The sequence below is a fragment of the Ranitomeya variabilis genome, chromosome 3, assembly GCF_051348905.1.
Source record: "Ranitomeya variabilis isolate aRanVar5 chromosome 3, aRanVar5.hap1, whole genome shotgun sequence".
Classification (NCBI taxonomy): domain Eukaryota; kingdom Metazoa; phylum Chordata; class Amphibia; order Anura; family Dendrobatidae; genus Ranitomeya; species Ranitomeya variabilis.
The window spans coordinates 215,894,408-215,909,273 of NC_135234.1; the positions used below are offsets into that span (position 1 = coordinate 215,894,408).

The following is a 14,866-nucleotide window of genomic DNA, read 5'->3' on the forward strand; positions in this document are numbered from 1 at the left end:
TGGGCTCGCTTGCTTGCCCTTGATTTCTATCTGGGCTCTCTTGCTTGCCCTTGATTTCTATCTGGGCTCTCTTGCTTGCCCTTGATTTCTATCTGGGCTCTCTTGCTTGCCCTTGATTTCTATCTGGGCTCGCTTGCTTGCCCTTGATTTCTATCTGGGCTCTCTTGCTTGCCCTTGATTTCTATCTGGGCTCTCTTGCTTGCCCTGGGCTAGATTTGATGCGCAGAATTAAATATTTTCTTTGAAAATATTGTAAATTGCCCTTTGGTGTAATGTGGAATTCCAGCTCCCAGAGCTCACCGCATGCTTCTCTACTTAGTCATTTTAGTATAATGTAGATATCTTGGGTGTTAAACTTTATACAGACACAAAGCACAAATTTCCATCTGCTGTAACTGCTCGCTTCATGGCGGTGACATTATTTGGCAATGCCATTGGCAGGATTATGATCACTGTTTCGCATACTCTGCCACCTGTAGAACATTGGTTAATTTAAAAATTAAGTGCCCATAACCTGGCTTTTTTTTCTTTTTTCTGTGGTTTAATAAAATCTGATTGACAGTGATGAAGTAAACGGCCATAATTTTCCTTTGAAGTGCAGCCTTACTGCAAGCTGTGGTGGAATTTTGCTTATTTATTTTTGGTACAAAGTTTGTTACACGCAGTAAATCTGTGACATAATCTGCGTGCAATGGATTGTAAAGTGTAGCTTGCTCCACATATGCCAACACCGCAGCTTTTTCCACTGAAGTATGCGAAGTGTTAACAATATAGATAGGTATTTCTTTTTACATTCAAATGTGTTTGGGAAATCTTTAAAGAGAAGCTGTCAGCTGATTGATTGCTTCCTAAGCAGGGGCGTAACGACCGCGGTCGCAGCGGTCGCCATTGCGACCGGGCCCCGCAGGTCAGGGGCCCCGGGCCGGCAGGTCAGGGCAGGGCCGGGCTGGCCATCGGGCACTTCTGGCAAATGCCAGAAGAGCCGATGCCAGTAGTAGGCCGCTGCACTGCTCCTCCCCCCCCCCCCCCCCCCCCCGCCGCATTTAACTATACCGGCGTCTATGACACCGGTATAGTTCAATGCAATGATGGAGGAGAGCGTCACCTGACGCTCCCTCTCCCATCATTCCCCGCTCTGCCTCTGACAGTACACTGCGGGTGCGCGATGATGTCATATCATCGCGCACCTGCAGTGTCCTGGGCAGACTGCAGCCACCAGGAGCAGCGCGGGCAAAAGGAAAGGTGAGGAGAGTTTTTTTTTTTCTTTTTCACCGGACTGTGGGGCCATTATCGGGGGGGGGGAGATGAGATGTGGGCTGTGCTCTATATACCCCTGTGCTGGCTGTGCTCTATATACCCCTGTGCTGGCTGTGCTCTATATACCCCTGTGCTGGCTGTGCTGCATATACCCCTGTGCGGGCTCTGCTGTATATACCCCTGTGTGGGCTCTGCTGTATATACCCCTGTGTGGGCTCTGCTGTATATACCCCTGTGTGGGCTGTGCTCTATATACCCCTGTGCGGGCTGTGCTCTATATACCCCTGTGCGGGCTGTGCTGTATATACCCCTGTGCGGGCTGTGCTGTATATACCCCTGTGCGGGCTGTGCTGTATATACCCCTGTGCGGGCTGTGCTGTATATACCCCTGTGCGGGCTGTGCTGTATATACCCCTGTGTGGGCTGTGCTCTATATACCCCTGTGCGGGCTGTGCTGTATATACCCCTGTGCGGGCTGTGCTGGATATACCCCTGTGCGGGCTGTGCTGGATATACCCCTGTGCGGGCTCTGCTGTATATACCCCTGTGCGGGCTGTGCTGTATATACCCCTGTGCGGGCTGTGCTGTATATACCCCTGTGCGGGCTGTGCTGGATATACCCCTGTGTGGGCTGTGCTGGATATACCCCTGTGCGGGCTGTGCTGTATATACCCCTGTGCGGGCTGTGCTGTATATACCCCTGTGCGGGCTGTGCTGTATATACCCCTGTGCGGGCTGTGCTGTATATACCCCTGTGCGGGCTGTGCTGTATATACCCCTGTGCGGGCTGTGCTGTATATACCCCTGTGCGGGCTGTGCTGTATTTACCCCTGTGCGGGCTGTGCTGTATATACCACTGTGCGGGCTGTGCTGTATATACCACTGTGCGGGCTGTGCTGTACATACCACTGTGCGGGCTGTGCTGGATATACCACTGTGCGGGCTGTGCTGTACATACCACTGTGCGGGCTGTGCTGTACATACCACTGTGCGGGCTGTGCTGGATATACCACTGTGCGGGCTGTGCTGGATATACCACTGTGCGGGCTGTGCTGTATATACCCCTGTGCGGGCTGTGCTGGATATACCACTGTGCGGGCTGTGCTGGATATACCACTGTGCGGGCTGTGCTGGATATACCACTGTGCGGGCTGTGCTGGATATACCACTGTGCGGGCTGTGCTGGATATACCACTGTGCGGGCTGTGCTGGAACCCAACACCATGTTGCAGTGCAGGAGATTCCTGCAACAGTCCGAGGCGTATCTAGGGGAAGGGGGTGGGGGGGCGTCACGGAGGTAGGGGGGGGGGGGGGGCCCCATTTGGAAGTTCGCACCGGGGCCCATAACTTTGTAGTTACGCCACTGTTCCTAAGCCATGAATTGGAGCACTGTCTGAATGGAATGAAGGTTGAGCATACGCATCATTCGCTATGGGACTGCTGGAGATGGCGGAGTACACCAGTCCCTTTAGACAATGAAGGGTGCGGAGATGTGTATGCTCGAGTTCCCATTTAGATGGGCGTTTTAGTGCCCTGATCTCCGGATTGGTCTGGCCCCAGTGATAAGTACGTTATCCCTTTCCTATAGATGGGGAATCGCTTTCATAATTGCAAGAAACCTTTAGAGTGTTTGCCGGCCTATCCACTTACTAAATGTATCTGCCTGAGAGGTGAAGATCATTCCCTGCAGTTGTCTAGTGATGCCATCTGAAGGCTACACAACGCAAATGATTGCAGCTTCCCGGTGTAACTTCATGTACAGAATATTCTACTGCAAAAGCCAAAGTTTCTCTATACAGGGACTTTATTTTTGTATTTTCACCCACATAAGGGTGGAAAAATACAGCTGCTTTTTTCTTTTTTTTTTTTTTCTCCAAAATAACATCCCCCTGACTATGGGTTATTTGGTATTCTAATTCTGCCCCATATAATTGACTGGTCAGGGGTAGTGCTGTCTCTGAAAGAAAGCAGGCCTGTTTTATCTAATCTTGGACAAGCCCAAATAACTACCGTGCTGTTTTTAAAACAATCATGGCCAATTTTATAGGCCACCTCCTTTTTCAGTACGCTGAATGTGAGCGTCCTGGAGCCATGCCCAGGAAACCTGACAAAATAGTTTCTGGAGGCCTCTATGACACGTGGGAGATTTGCCAGCTGTTGAGACAGTCATTAGTAACGGATACTGCTGTGTAGGAGGCTTAACACTGGGTGAGGAGCAACCAAACTCTGTTATGAGGGTGAGGTTGTGGAAGACGTTTTATGTCACCACAGGTTATGCACCATAGTTGGCAAGACTAAGCACAGCAACAAGACACAAGGTAGTTATACTGCATCAGTAAGGTCTCTCCCCGGCAAAGATTTCAAAGCAGACTGGGGTTTCAAGATCTGTGGTGTTCAAGCTGTTTTGAAGACCATCTACACAGTGGTCAGCCAAGAAAACTTGGCTCAGCAGATGGACACATCATGCTTACTTTTCTTTTAAATCTGAAGATATTGTGCACTTACAGCAACCAGTAGGAAACCACTATACCTATTTCACAAGCTATACCTTCAACATGGAAGCACAGTCCAAAGTGTCCCTGCAGCTGTTTTTCAACACTGCAGCGCCAGGCCACATTCTACTGGTGCTTCTGTAAGCAGTCTGTCGCCTAAACGTGCTACCATGGCCTGCAAAATCTCCAGACTTGCCACTCATTGAAATTGCCAACCTTTGACATTTCAGAGGCGATCAAAGGGAGCTGCCAACAGCGACTTTTATTTTTCCCAAGAACATTCAATGTGGCAGATAATTTCTCAAACAACCATTAATAACCTCGTATTGCATATCATTCGCATTTAGCAATACTGTGATTTCCATAGTTCCATACTGTATCTAGATCTGTAATTTAAATTCTATATATTGTTGATCCACTTGGTTCCTTGGAAGCTGGTATGAGATTCCTACTTGTTGCATTTTTGGCTCTACATAGCATTGGGTTTATGGTATAGTTTGTGCTGCGATTATATTATCTGGTACCTAGCTGGTAACCTTCATTGTCTGTCTCTTCCAATGCAGCCGGAGAACCTCCTATACACAACAAAAAGACCAAACTATGTGCTGAAGCTCACAGATTTCGGCTTCGCTAAAGAAACAACAACTCACAACTCTCTGGCGACTCCCTGTTACACGCCGTATTATGTGGGTGAGTATTTGTTGCCAGTGTGTGGGTCTGGGTTGTTGTGTATTGATGATCCTACTTGGCGGTGGTGTCACAGAAACGATTCAGTATAAAGCTCCCTCATGTCCCGTTAGTGTTATCTAGAAAAGGTTCCAAGGGTTTAATTACATAAGATATGTTGTGTTTTTTATGTTGTGTGTTTTTCTTTCATTCTAATGTTACTTTGTCCTCTTTAAGCACCCGAGGTCCTGGGCCCTGAAAAGTACGACAAGTCATGTGATATGTGGTCACTTGGGGTCATCATGTATATTTTGTAAGTATTAACCTTTTTTTTCTATTTTGTTATGTCCTATGATGCTTTAGTGGTTGATCTGTGAGCTGTAATGCCATTTGTGAAGACAGAAAAAAGAGCAGTTGACTTTTTAAAGAAAATATGTCAGCAGATTTTTATGTAATCAGAGGAGTATGATTTAGGGATTGAGACACTGATTCCAGTGATATTACTTGCTGGACTGCATGCTGTCCTTTTCATACAATCCACTGTTTTGTCTGCTGCACATCTAGCAGTTCTCTGAATGCTGAGCTCATCATAACCCCGCCCATGCCACAGATTCGCAGCTTTCTGTGTACACTCTGCATAGCCAGAAAGCTGCTTATCAGTGGTGTAGGTGGGGTTATACAAAACTGTTAACTATGACGTGTGAGACATTTAGTAAGTAACACGTCACTGGAATCAGGGTCTCAGGCCCTACCTCATGCTGCTCTCAGATTACATAGTAAAAGCCTGCTGACAGATTCCCCCTTTAAGCAAGTCTGTCAGCCAGTTTTCCCCAGATTGTTATGGTCAAAATAGGATTTTGATCAGTGTGGGGAGAGTACAGGGGAGGGTTACTGCAATTCTTTAAGGGGTTGTACAGTATTAGGTAAATTGTGGCTGTTTTTTTTTTCTAAAAACGATTTCATAGATGAATGGGACTTAGTTTCAATACCAATAAAACCTGTCGCTTGTGCATTGCTCTTTCTCCATTTCTTGCGGACATACTTATATTTCCTACAAGACTTGCCCCCCATCTTATCTACTGTTTTCCATTTAAAAACCATCAGTTTAGACCTTCTCTGAGTGATTACATTCAGAACCCATGGTTTCTCCGTTCCAGTTTTCCAGAACCCTAACAGTTGCTCGGATTGCAAAAGTTTGCATGTGTGACTGCAGACTTCTGAATCCTTACAGCATGCAGTGTGCGTACTCTCAGGATTCCCAGGTCTTGCCGGTGATATCTAGTGGTCACACATGTATGTGATTTCCATACTTTCACTCACATTCTGACTAGACGTGTTCATCTTTTCTCAGTGCACGTCTATTGAGAGAGAATGAGTGCGTCTAGTCGGGATGTGACTGCAAATTGCATATCTATGGTTACATGACTGCCCTCTCGCAGCGGCAATAGTGGTGAATCCTGACTGCATGCGCATTGCATGCTGTCAAGATTCACTGACTTCAGATTTTATCTTAAGACCGGACAAAGCCTAAAGGGAAGCCATCACCAGAAAATACCCAATTGTTTAAAAATCAGGTTTTTGTATTATTTTTATTATTATTATTATTATAATGTCAATCTTGCAATTTTCACACTGGTCACTGGAGCTTTCCTATACACATACCTCCTGTCTTTTCAGGAAACGTTTTCCCTGCAAGGTTTCTTATTAGAGGCCGGATTAGGCTAGAATCGGATGAGCGTATAGCATCGGATGCGAGATGCTAATGAGACTCCGCTGTAGCTCTGCTGCGTGGTAGAGTGCTATACCTTCGTGTAACCCCGGCCTTTCAATGACATCTGATAACTAGTGTTGAGCGATACCGTCCGATACTTGAAAGTATCGGTATCGGAAAGTATCGGCCGATACCGGCAAAGTATCGGATCTAATCCGATACCGATACCCGATACCAATACAAGTCAATGGGACTCAAGTATCGGATGGTATTCCTGATGGTTCTCAGGGTCTGAAGGAGAGGAAACTCTCCTTCAGGCCCTGGGAACCATATAAATGTGTAAAAGAAAGAATTAAAATAAAAAATATCGCTATACTCACCTGTCCGACGCAGCCGGGACTTCAGCGAGGGAACCGGCAGCGTTGTTTGTTTAAAATTCGCGCTATTACTTGGTTACGTGAATTCCCGGCTTGTGATTGGTCAGGTCGGCCATGTTGCCGGGACGCGGACCAATCACAGCAAGCCGTGACGAAATTACGTCACGGCTTGCTGTGATTGGTCCGCGTCCCGGCAATATGGCCGCCCTGACCAATCACAAGCCGTGACGTCACGGGAGGCTGGACACGCGCTCATTTTAAAATGGGCGCGTGTCCAGCCTCCCGTGACGTCACGGCTTGTGATTGGTTGCGCCGCGGTCAACCAATCACAAGCCGGGAGGCTGGACGCGCTCATTTTAAAATGGGCGCGTGTCCAGCCTCCCGTGACGTCACGGCTTGTGATTGGTTGCGCCGCGGTCAACCAATCACAAGCCGGGAGGCTGGACGCGCTCATTTTAAAATGGGCGCGTGTCCAGCCTCCCGTGACGTCACGGCTTGTGATTGGTCCGCGTCCCGGCAATATGGCCGCCCCGACCAATCACAGCAAGCCGTGACGTAATTTCGTCACGGCTTGCTGTGATTGGTCCGCGTCCCGGCAACATGGCCGACCTGACCAATCACAAGCCGGGAATTCACGTAACCAAGTAATAGCGCGAATTTTAAACAAACAACGCTGCCGGTTCCCTCGCTGAAGTCCCGGCTGCGTCGGAGAGGTGAGTATAGCGATATTTTTTATTTTAATTCTCTCTTTTACACATTTTAACATTAATGTTGTTGCGATACCCGATATCCGATACCACAAGAGTATCGGAATCCCGGTATCGGAATTCCGATACAGCAAGTATCGGCAGATACCCGATACTTGCAGCATCGGAATGCTCAACACTACTGATAACACAGGATGCACAAGTCACAGTAGGCAATGTCACTACTGCCCCCTTCCCTTCACAAATGCCCTATGCACAGGCTAATTTGAAACCTCAATACAAAAGAGGGTCGGGGTCCAATCACTGTGGCTATGTACACGTGTTATTTCCTGAAACAAAAGGAAGTTAGTCAAAAATAAAAAATCCCCAGTGCCACTGTGAAAATTCCAAGATTTTTTTTATTATTTTCAGTACAAATGTTTTTTTTTTTCTCAATATATTTTTTTGTTTTTAACATATTTAAACAATAAATTACTTTTTTCTTTATAGCTTCTGATTAACTTATAAGTGTCACATCTGAGAGTTGTTTGTACAGAAGCAGTGGTGAATTCATTGTTCTCGCTCTTATTTTTCACAGATTGTGTGGATATCCTCCATTTTATTCCAACCATGGTCTAGCTATATCTCCGGGAATGAAGAAGAGAATCCGAATGGGACAGTATGAGTTCCCTAATCCTGAGTGGTCTGAAGTATCGCCGGATGGTAGGAGGAATTTGTACTTGCCTTAAAGAGAACCTGACACCTGCTGTCCAATCCTGGCTTGGCAGTCAATCCTTTCTTCGGTAGCTGTCGGGGACCCGCCTGTCTGACTAGTCTCCAGCTCTCGGTCCACAGCAGCTATTAAACTATGTGTTTATTGGAAATGCAGTCAAATATACCTGGCTGAGTCCATACAGCCAGTGCGTGACTCCATGGATTGGGCAGCATGTATGTGGTTCTCTTTAGATATATAACCTGTTGGTATCCATTAAGAATTGTTAAAAAGTAATCTTTCACTAAGTTTTTTTTTTCCTTTTCTACCTTATCTGAGAGCACCATGATGTAGGGACAGAGATCCTGATTTCAGTGATGTTACTTACTTTTCTGGGTGCAGCAGTTATAAAAATCCATTTTCTCTGCTTCAGATGTAGCAGTCCTTTTTAAATGCTGAGCTTTATCACCGTGTTCCCCCCACAGATTGACAGCTTTCTTTTTACACTGTGCATTGACATCTACCATCAGTGCTGGGGGTGTGGTTCCACAGAGCAGGAGGACTAGGAGACATGAGTAACCTAGTCCTGAAGTGATTAATCTCCTGCTGCTAAAATATGGATTTTATTGACACAGCACACAGCCCAGTAAGTGACACATCACTGGAATCAGGCTCTCAGCCTCTACATCATGCTGCTCCCAGGTTACATTGTAAGAATTTGCTGACATTCCCTATAACACTACTGTGGTTATGGCAGACTAAATAAAGTGACCCCAGCAAGATCAGCATCTCTTGAGAAATATTCCTATGCTGCATACATGATAGTTAAATGGGATGATTTAATTTTCTACTTCTTGACTATGGGAAAACTCTAAATATGGAAGCTTGTCATTTCAGTCAAACAACTGATCCGAAACTTGTTGAAGACCGATCCCACTCAGAGGATGACCATTACAGAATTCATGAATCACCCTTGGATAATGGTATGTGCAGGTCACAGTCTGCTGCAAGTAGTAAGGCAAAACCTCACCATGCAGGGCATACTGCGGATTTGTAATTTGTAGAATCTCCCAAAATCTTCACTTCGTTATGGCTGCTAATCCTGGCCTGACAGCGGGTGGGAAGATCCACACTTTTCCCTTAAGGCTAAGTGCACACGTTGCGGAATTGCTGCGGAAATTTCCGAGGCAATTCCGCGGCAGGAGTTGCGGGTATATCGCATGCGGAATTGGCATGCATATTCCCGCTAAACACTAGCGTTTTACAAGCGTAATTAGCTTGCAGAATGCTAGCGTTTTCCAAGCGATCTGTAGCATCGCTTGGAAAACTGATTGACAGGTTGGTCACGCTTGTCAAACATAGTGCTTGACAAGTGTGACCAACTTTTTACTATTGCGTAATAGCATCAATAGTAAAAAGATCTAATGTTTAAAATAGTAAAAAAAAAAAATAGTTATTCCCACCTTCCGAGGACCCCCGATCTCCTCAGCGGTGCACACGGCGGCTGGGATGCTGTGTGCGAAGGACCTGGGATGACGTCACGTGACCGTGACGTCATCCCAAGTCCTTCACGCACAGCATCCCTGGGAACGGAAGTTGCCGTGTGTACCGCTGAGAGGCGGGAGGACTCCGGGGGTCATCAGAAGGTGAGTATATAACGATTTTTTATTTTAATTCTTTTTTTTTTTTTTTTTTAACAATTATATGGTGCCCAGTCCGTGGAGAAGAGTCTCCTCTCCTCCACCCTGGGTATCATCCGCACATGATCCGCTTACTTCCTGTATAGTGGGCATAGCCCCATGCGGGAAGTAAGCGAATCAATGCATTCCTATGTGTGCGGAATCCCCGCTATTCCGCAAATTAATGAACATGCGTTTTTTTTACCAGTTTCTATTACAGCTACCTACATTATTGAATGTTTGGCATTAAACTGACAAGCTGACTATCTGTGGCCACCAGTTCTTACTAATGCTTACTAATTCTTTTTAGACCTTATTAAATGAAGCTGATGGCCAGAGGAGGCCGTCATTAAGTGCTCAGTCACTATTCACCATGACATTTTAAAGGGAACCTGTCATGTTAAAAATGACATCTGATGGCAGACAGGATGCTCTGGAGGAGCTGATCACACTAATAGACCTTTTGTGGGAAATGTTTCAAGGAAAACTTGTATTTTGTTCATTAAAGTCCCTTGTGTTTGTAGGCCTAGAAGTCCAGTGGTCGGTCCTGTTCAGTAATGGACAGTCTTCCCTTTATGACTGCATGCAGAGATCGCTGTCAATCAAAAGCCCACTGTATTCGTACACATGCAAACACCAGGGAGTTCAGTTAATAAAATACTGTTATTTGGTGGCTTGCGGAAGTATTCACCCTCCTTGGCTTTTTACCTATTTTATTACATTATAACCCGTGTTTATATATTTTTGGAATCTGATTTGTGTGATGCATCAGCACTAGTGATGAGCGAATATACTTGTTACTCGAGATTTTTTGAGCACGCTCGGGGGTCCTCCGAGTATTTTTTAGTGCTCGGAGATTTCATTTTTCTTGCCGCAGCTGAATGATTTACATCTGTTAGCCAGCATAAGTACATGTGGGGATTCCCTAGCAACCAGGCAACCCCTACATGTACTTATGCTGGCTAACAGATGTAAATCATTCAGCTGCGGCAAGAAAAATGAAATCTCCGAGCACTAAAAAATACTCGGAGGACCCCCGAGCATGCTCGAGAAATCTCGAGTAACGAGTATATTCGCTCATCACTAATCAGCACTAAATAGTCTAATTTGGTAAAGTGAAGTTTGAAAAATATAGGCATAAATTACCATTTTTGCTATCAAATAACGCATATGTATTCATTCCTTTTACCATGAAGCCACTAAAAATGTCTGGTGGAAGCAATTCCCTTCATAAGTCATATGCTTAATGAAAGGACGTCCACCTGTGTGCAATCTTAAGCAACACTCATGTGGTTTAAGTGGAAACGTGAAAATGTCAAAGCCCAGACCTTAATCCAATTCAGAATCTGTAGTCACACTTGAAGATTGCTGTTCACCAGAGGAAACCATCTAACTTGAAGGAGCTGGAGCAGTTTTGCCTTGGGAAATGGGCAAAAATCTCAGTGGGAAGATGTGGAAAGCTCATAGAGGTATATCCAAAGCTACTTGCAGCTGTAATTGCTGTCAAAGGAGGCTCTACAAAGTAATGACTTTACCAATGGATTGTAGCAAGCATATTACACGTAGCACATCCCAAAATAAAGCTAATTGAAAAGATATTAATTATATATTAATGTCTACATGTAACTTAACCCCTTAACGACCGCCGATACGCCTTTTAACGGCGGCAGTTAAGGGTACTAAAACCATAGGAAAAAGTGAATAGCGCCCCCCAGAGTCAAATTTTCTCCAGGGTCTCGGTTGCCGGGGGTAGCCGAGACCGCAGAGAACATGATTCGGGGGGGTTTTCCGACCCCCGAGTTGCTATCTCTGGTAATAAACAGTTTACCGGCGGTCGCAACAAAAAACCCCGCAATTTGCCATTTAATTTCTCTGTCCTCCGATGTGATCGCACATCAGAGGACAGAGAAATGGGGTCCCCGATCGCCCCCCAATACTCACCTGTCTCCCCCGGTGCTCCTCGTGGCTCCCGATGGGCGCCGCCATCTTGTTCCGGGAAAAAAATGGCGGGCACATACGCAGTGCGCCCGTCGGCCGGCACCCGGAAGATCTTTGGGGTCTCGGCTGCTGGGGGTAGCTGAGACCCCAAAGAACATGATCGGGGTCGGTTTTTACCGACCCCTGTTTTGCGATTGCCGGTAATTAACCATTTACCGGCGGCCGCAAAAAAAAAAGCGATGTCATTCTCTGTCCTCTGATGTGATCGCACATCAGAGGACAGAGAAATAGGGGGATCGGGGACCCTGTTATACTTACTCGTGTCCCTGGGTCCTCCTGCTTCCTCTCCTGGCCGCCGGCTTCTTGCTCCGGTAAGAAAATGGTGAGCGCATGCGCAGTGCGGCCGCCGTGATCTGCTGGCCGGCAGAGGAAGATTCTTCCTCTTGTTTTATTTTGGTCACTGTGAGATCTTTTCACAGTGATCAAAATAAAAAAAAATAGTAAATACCCCCTTCCCCTTTATCACCCCCTTAGTTAGGAAAAAGTAATTAAATAAAAAAAAGTTTGTATTTCTATTTTCCAATTAGGGCTAGGGTTAGAGCTATGGTTAGGGTTAGGGTTAGAGCTAGGATTAGGGTTGGGGCTAAAGTTAGGGTTAGGGTTGGGGCTAAAGTTAGGGTTAGGGTTAGCTATGGTTAGGGTTACAGCTAGGGTTAGGGTTAGAGCTAGGATTAGGGTTAGGGTTGTGGCTAAAGTTGGTTAGGGTTGGGGCTAAAGTTAGGGTTGGGGCTAAAGTTAGGGTTAGAGTGGGGATTAGGGTTTGGATTAGGGTTGGCATTAAGGTTACGTTTGGGATTAGGGTTAGGTTTGGGATTAGGGTTAAGGTTAGGGTTGGGATTAGGGTTAGGGGAGTATTGAGGTTAGGGTTGACATTAGGATTAGGTGTGTGTTGGGTTTAGGGTTGTGATTAGGATTATGGATCGGGTTGGGATTAGGGTTAGGGGTGTGTTGGGGTTAGGGTTGGCGTTAGAATTGGGGGGTTTCAACTGTTTAGGTACATCAGGGGGTCTCCAAAAGAGACAGCCAATTTTGTGCTCAAAAAGTCAAATTATGCTCCCTCCCTTCTGAGCTCTGCCGTGCTCCCAAACAGTGGTTTACCCCCACATATGGGGCATCAGCATACTCAGTACTAGTTGGACAACAACTTTTGGGGTCCAGTTTCTTCTGTTACCCTTGCTAAAATTAAAAAAATTGGGGGCTAAAAAATCATTTTTGTGGAAAGAAAATGATTTTTTATTTTCACGGCTCTGCATTATAAACTGTAGTGAAACACTTGGGTTCAAAGTTCTCAAAACATCTAGATAAGTTCCTTGGGGGGTCTAGTTTCCAATATGGGGTCACTTGTGGGGGTTTCTACTGTTTAGGTACATCAGGGGCTCTGCAAATGCAATGTGATGCCTGCAGACCAATCAATCTAAGTCTGCATTTCAAACGGCGCTCCTTCCCTTCCGAGCCCGATGTGTGCCCAAACAGTGCCCCCCCCCACACACACACACACACACACATGGGGTATCAGCGTACTCAGGACAAATTGGACAACAACTTTTGGGGTCCAATTTCTCCTGTTACCCTTGGGAAAATAAAAAATTGGGGGCTAAAAAAAATCATTTTTGTGGAAAAAAATATTTTTTATTTTCACGACTCTGCATTACAAACTTCTGTGAAGCACTTGGGGGGTTCAAAGTTCTCACCACACATCTAGATAAGTTCCTTGGGGGGTCTAGTTTCCAAAATGGGGTCGCTTGTGGGGGGTTTCTACTGTTTAGGTACATCAGGGGCTCTGCAAACGCAACATAACGCCCGCAGACTATTCTATCAAAGTCTGCATTCCAAAACTGCGCTCCTTCCCTTCTGAGATCTGCTATGCGCCCAAACAGTGGTCTCCCCCCCCCCCCCCCCCCACACACACACATGGGGTACCAGCATATTCAGTTTAAATTGCACAATAAACTTTGGGGTCCAATTTCTTCTGTTACCCTTGTGAAAATAAAAATTTGGGGGTGAAAAGATCATTTTTGTGGAAAAATATGATTTTTTTTATTTTCATGGCTCTACATTATAAACTTCTGTGAAGCAGTTGGGGGTTCATAGTGCTCACCACACATCTAGATAAGCTCTTTGGGGGTCTAGTTTCCAAAATGGGGTCACTTGTGGGGGTTTTCTACTGTTTAGGTACATCAGGAGCTCTGCAAATGCAACATTACGCCCGCAGACCATTCCATCAAAGTCTGCATTTTAAAACCTCACTTCTTCCCTTCCGAGCCCCGATGTGTGCCCAAACAGTAGACCCCCTCATATATGGGGTATCAGCGTACTCAGAACAAACTGGACAACAAATTTTGGGGTCAAATTTCTCATGTTACCCTTGAGAAAATAAAAAATTGTGAGCTAAAAAATCATTTTTGAGGGAAAAAAAAGGATTTTGTATTTTCACGGCTCTACGTTATAAATTTCTGTGAAGCACTTGGGGGTTCAAAGTGCTCACCAAACATCTAGATAAGTTCCTTAATGGGTCTAGTTTCCAAAATGGGGTCACTTGTGTTTTTTTTTTTACTGTTTAGGCACATCAGGGGCTCTCCAAACGCGACATGGCGTCCAATCTCAATTCCAGCCAATTCTACATTGAAAAAGTCAAACGGAGCTCCTTCTCTTCCAAGCCCTGCCGTGCGCCCAAACAGTGGTTTACCCCCACATGTGGGGTACCGGCGTACTCAGGACAAATTGCACAACAACGTTTGTTGTCTAATTTTTCCTGTTACCCTTGTGAAAATAAAAATTTGGGGGCGAAAACATCATTTTTGTAGAAAAAAATGCAATTTTTTTTTATTTTCACAACTCTACGTTATAAACTTCTGTGAAGCACCTGGGGGTTCAAAGTGCTCACCACACATCTAGATAAGTTCCTTAAGGGGTCTAGTTTCCAAAATGGTGTCACTTGTGGAGCGTTTCCACTGTTTAGGCACATCAGGGGCTCTCCAAACGCGACATGGCGTCCAATCTCAATTCCAGCCAATTCTGCATTGAAAAAGTCAAACGGTGCTCCTTCTCTTCCAAGCTCTGCCGTGCGCCCAAACAGTGGTTTACCCCCACATATGGGGTATCTGCGCATTCAGGAGAAATTGCACAACAAATTTTGTGGTTCATTTTCTCTTTTTCACTTGTGAAAATAAAAATAATTGGTACTGAAGTAAAATGTTTGCAAAAAAAAGTAAAATGTTCATTTTTTCCTTCCACATTGTTTCAGTTCCTGTGAAGCACGTAAAGGGTTAATAAACTTCTTGAATGTGG

The 14,866-nt window shown here is 45.5% G+C and overlaps 1 protein-coding gene across 1 annotated transcript in view; it reads left to right on the forward strand.

Annotated features, from left to right (window-relative positions):
• Positions 1-14,866, forward strand: part of MAPKAPK2 (MAPK activated protein kinase 2) — a 70,980-nt gene that overhangs the window by 50,815 nt on the left and 5,299 nt on the right. The window contains exons 5-8 of the mRNA XM_077295168.1: positions 4,313-4,439; positions 4,653-4,728; positions 7,788-7,912; positions 8,799-8,884. Of these exons, the coding sequence (XP_077151283.1) occupies positions 4,313-4,439; positions 4,653-4,728; positions 7,788-7,912; positions 8,799-8,884 (414 nt within the window). The remainder of the gene's footprint in view (positions 1-4,312; positions 4,440-4,652; positions 4,729-7,787; positions 7,913-8,798; positions 8,885-14,866) is intronic.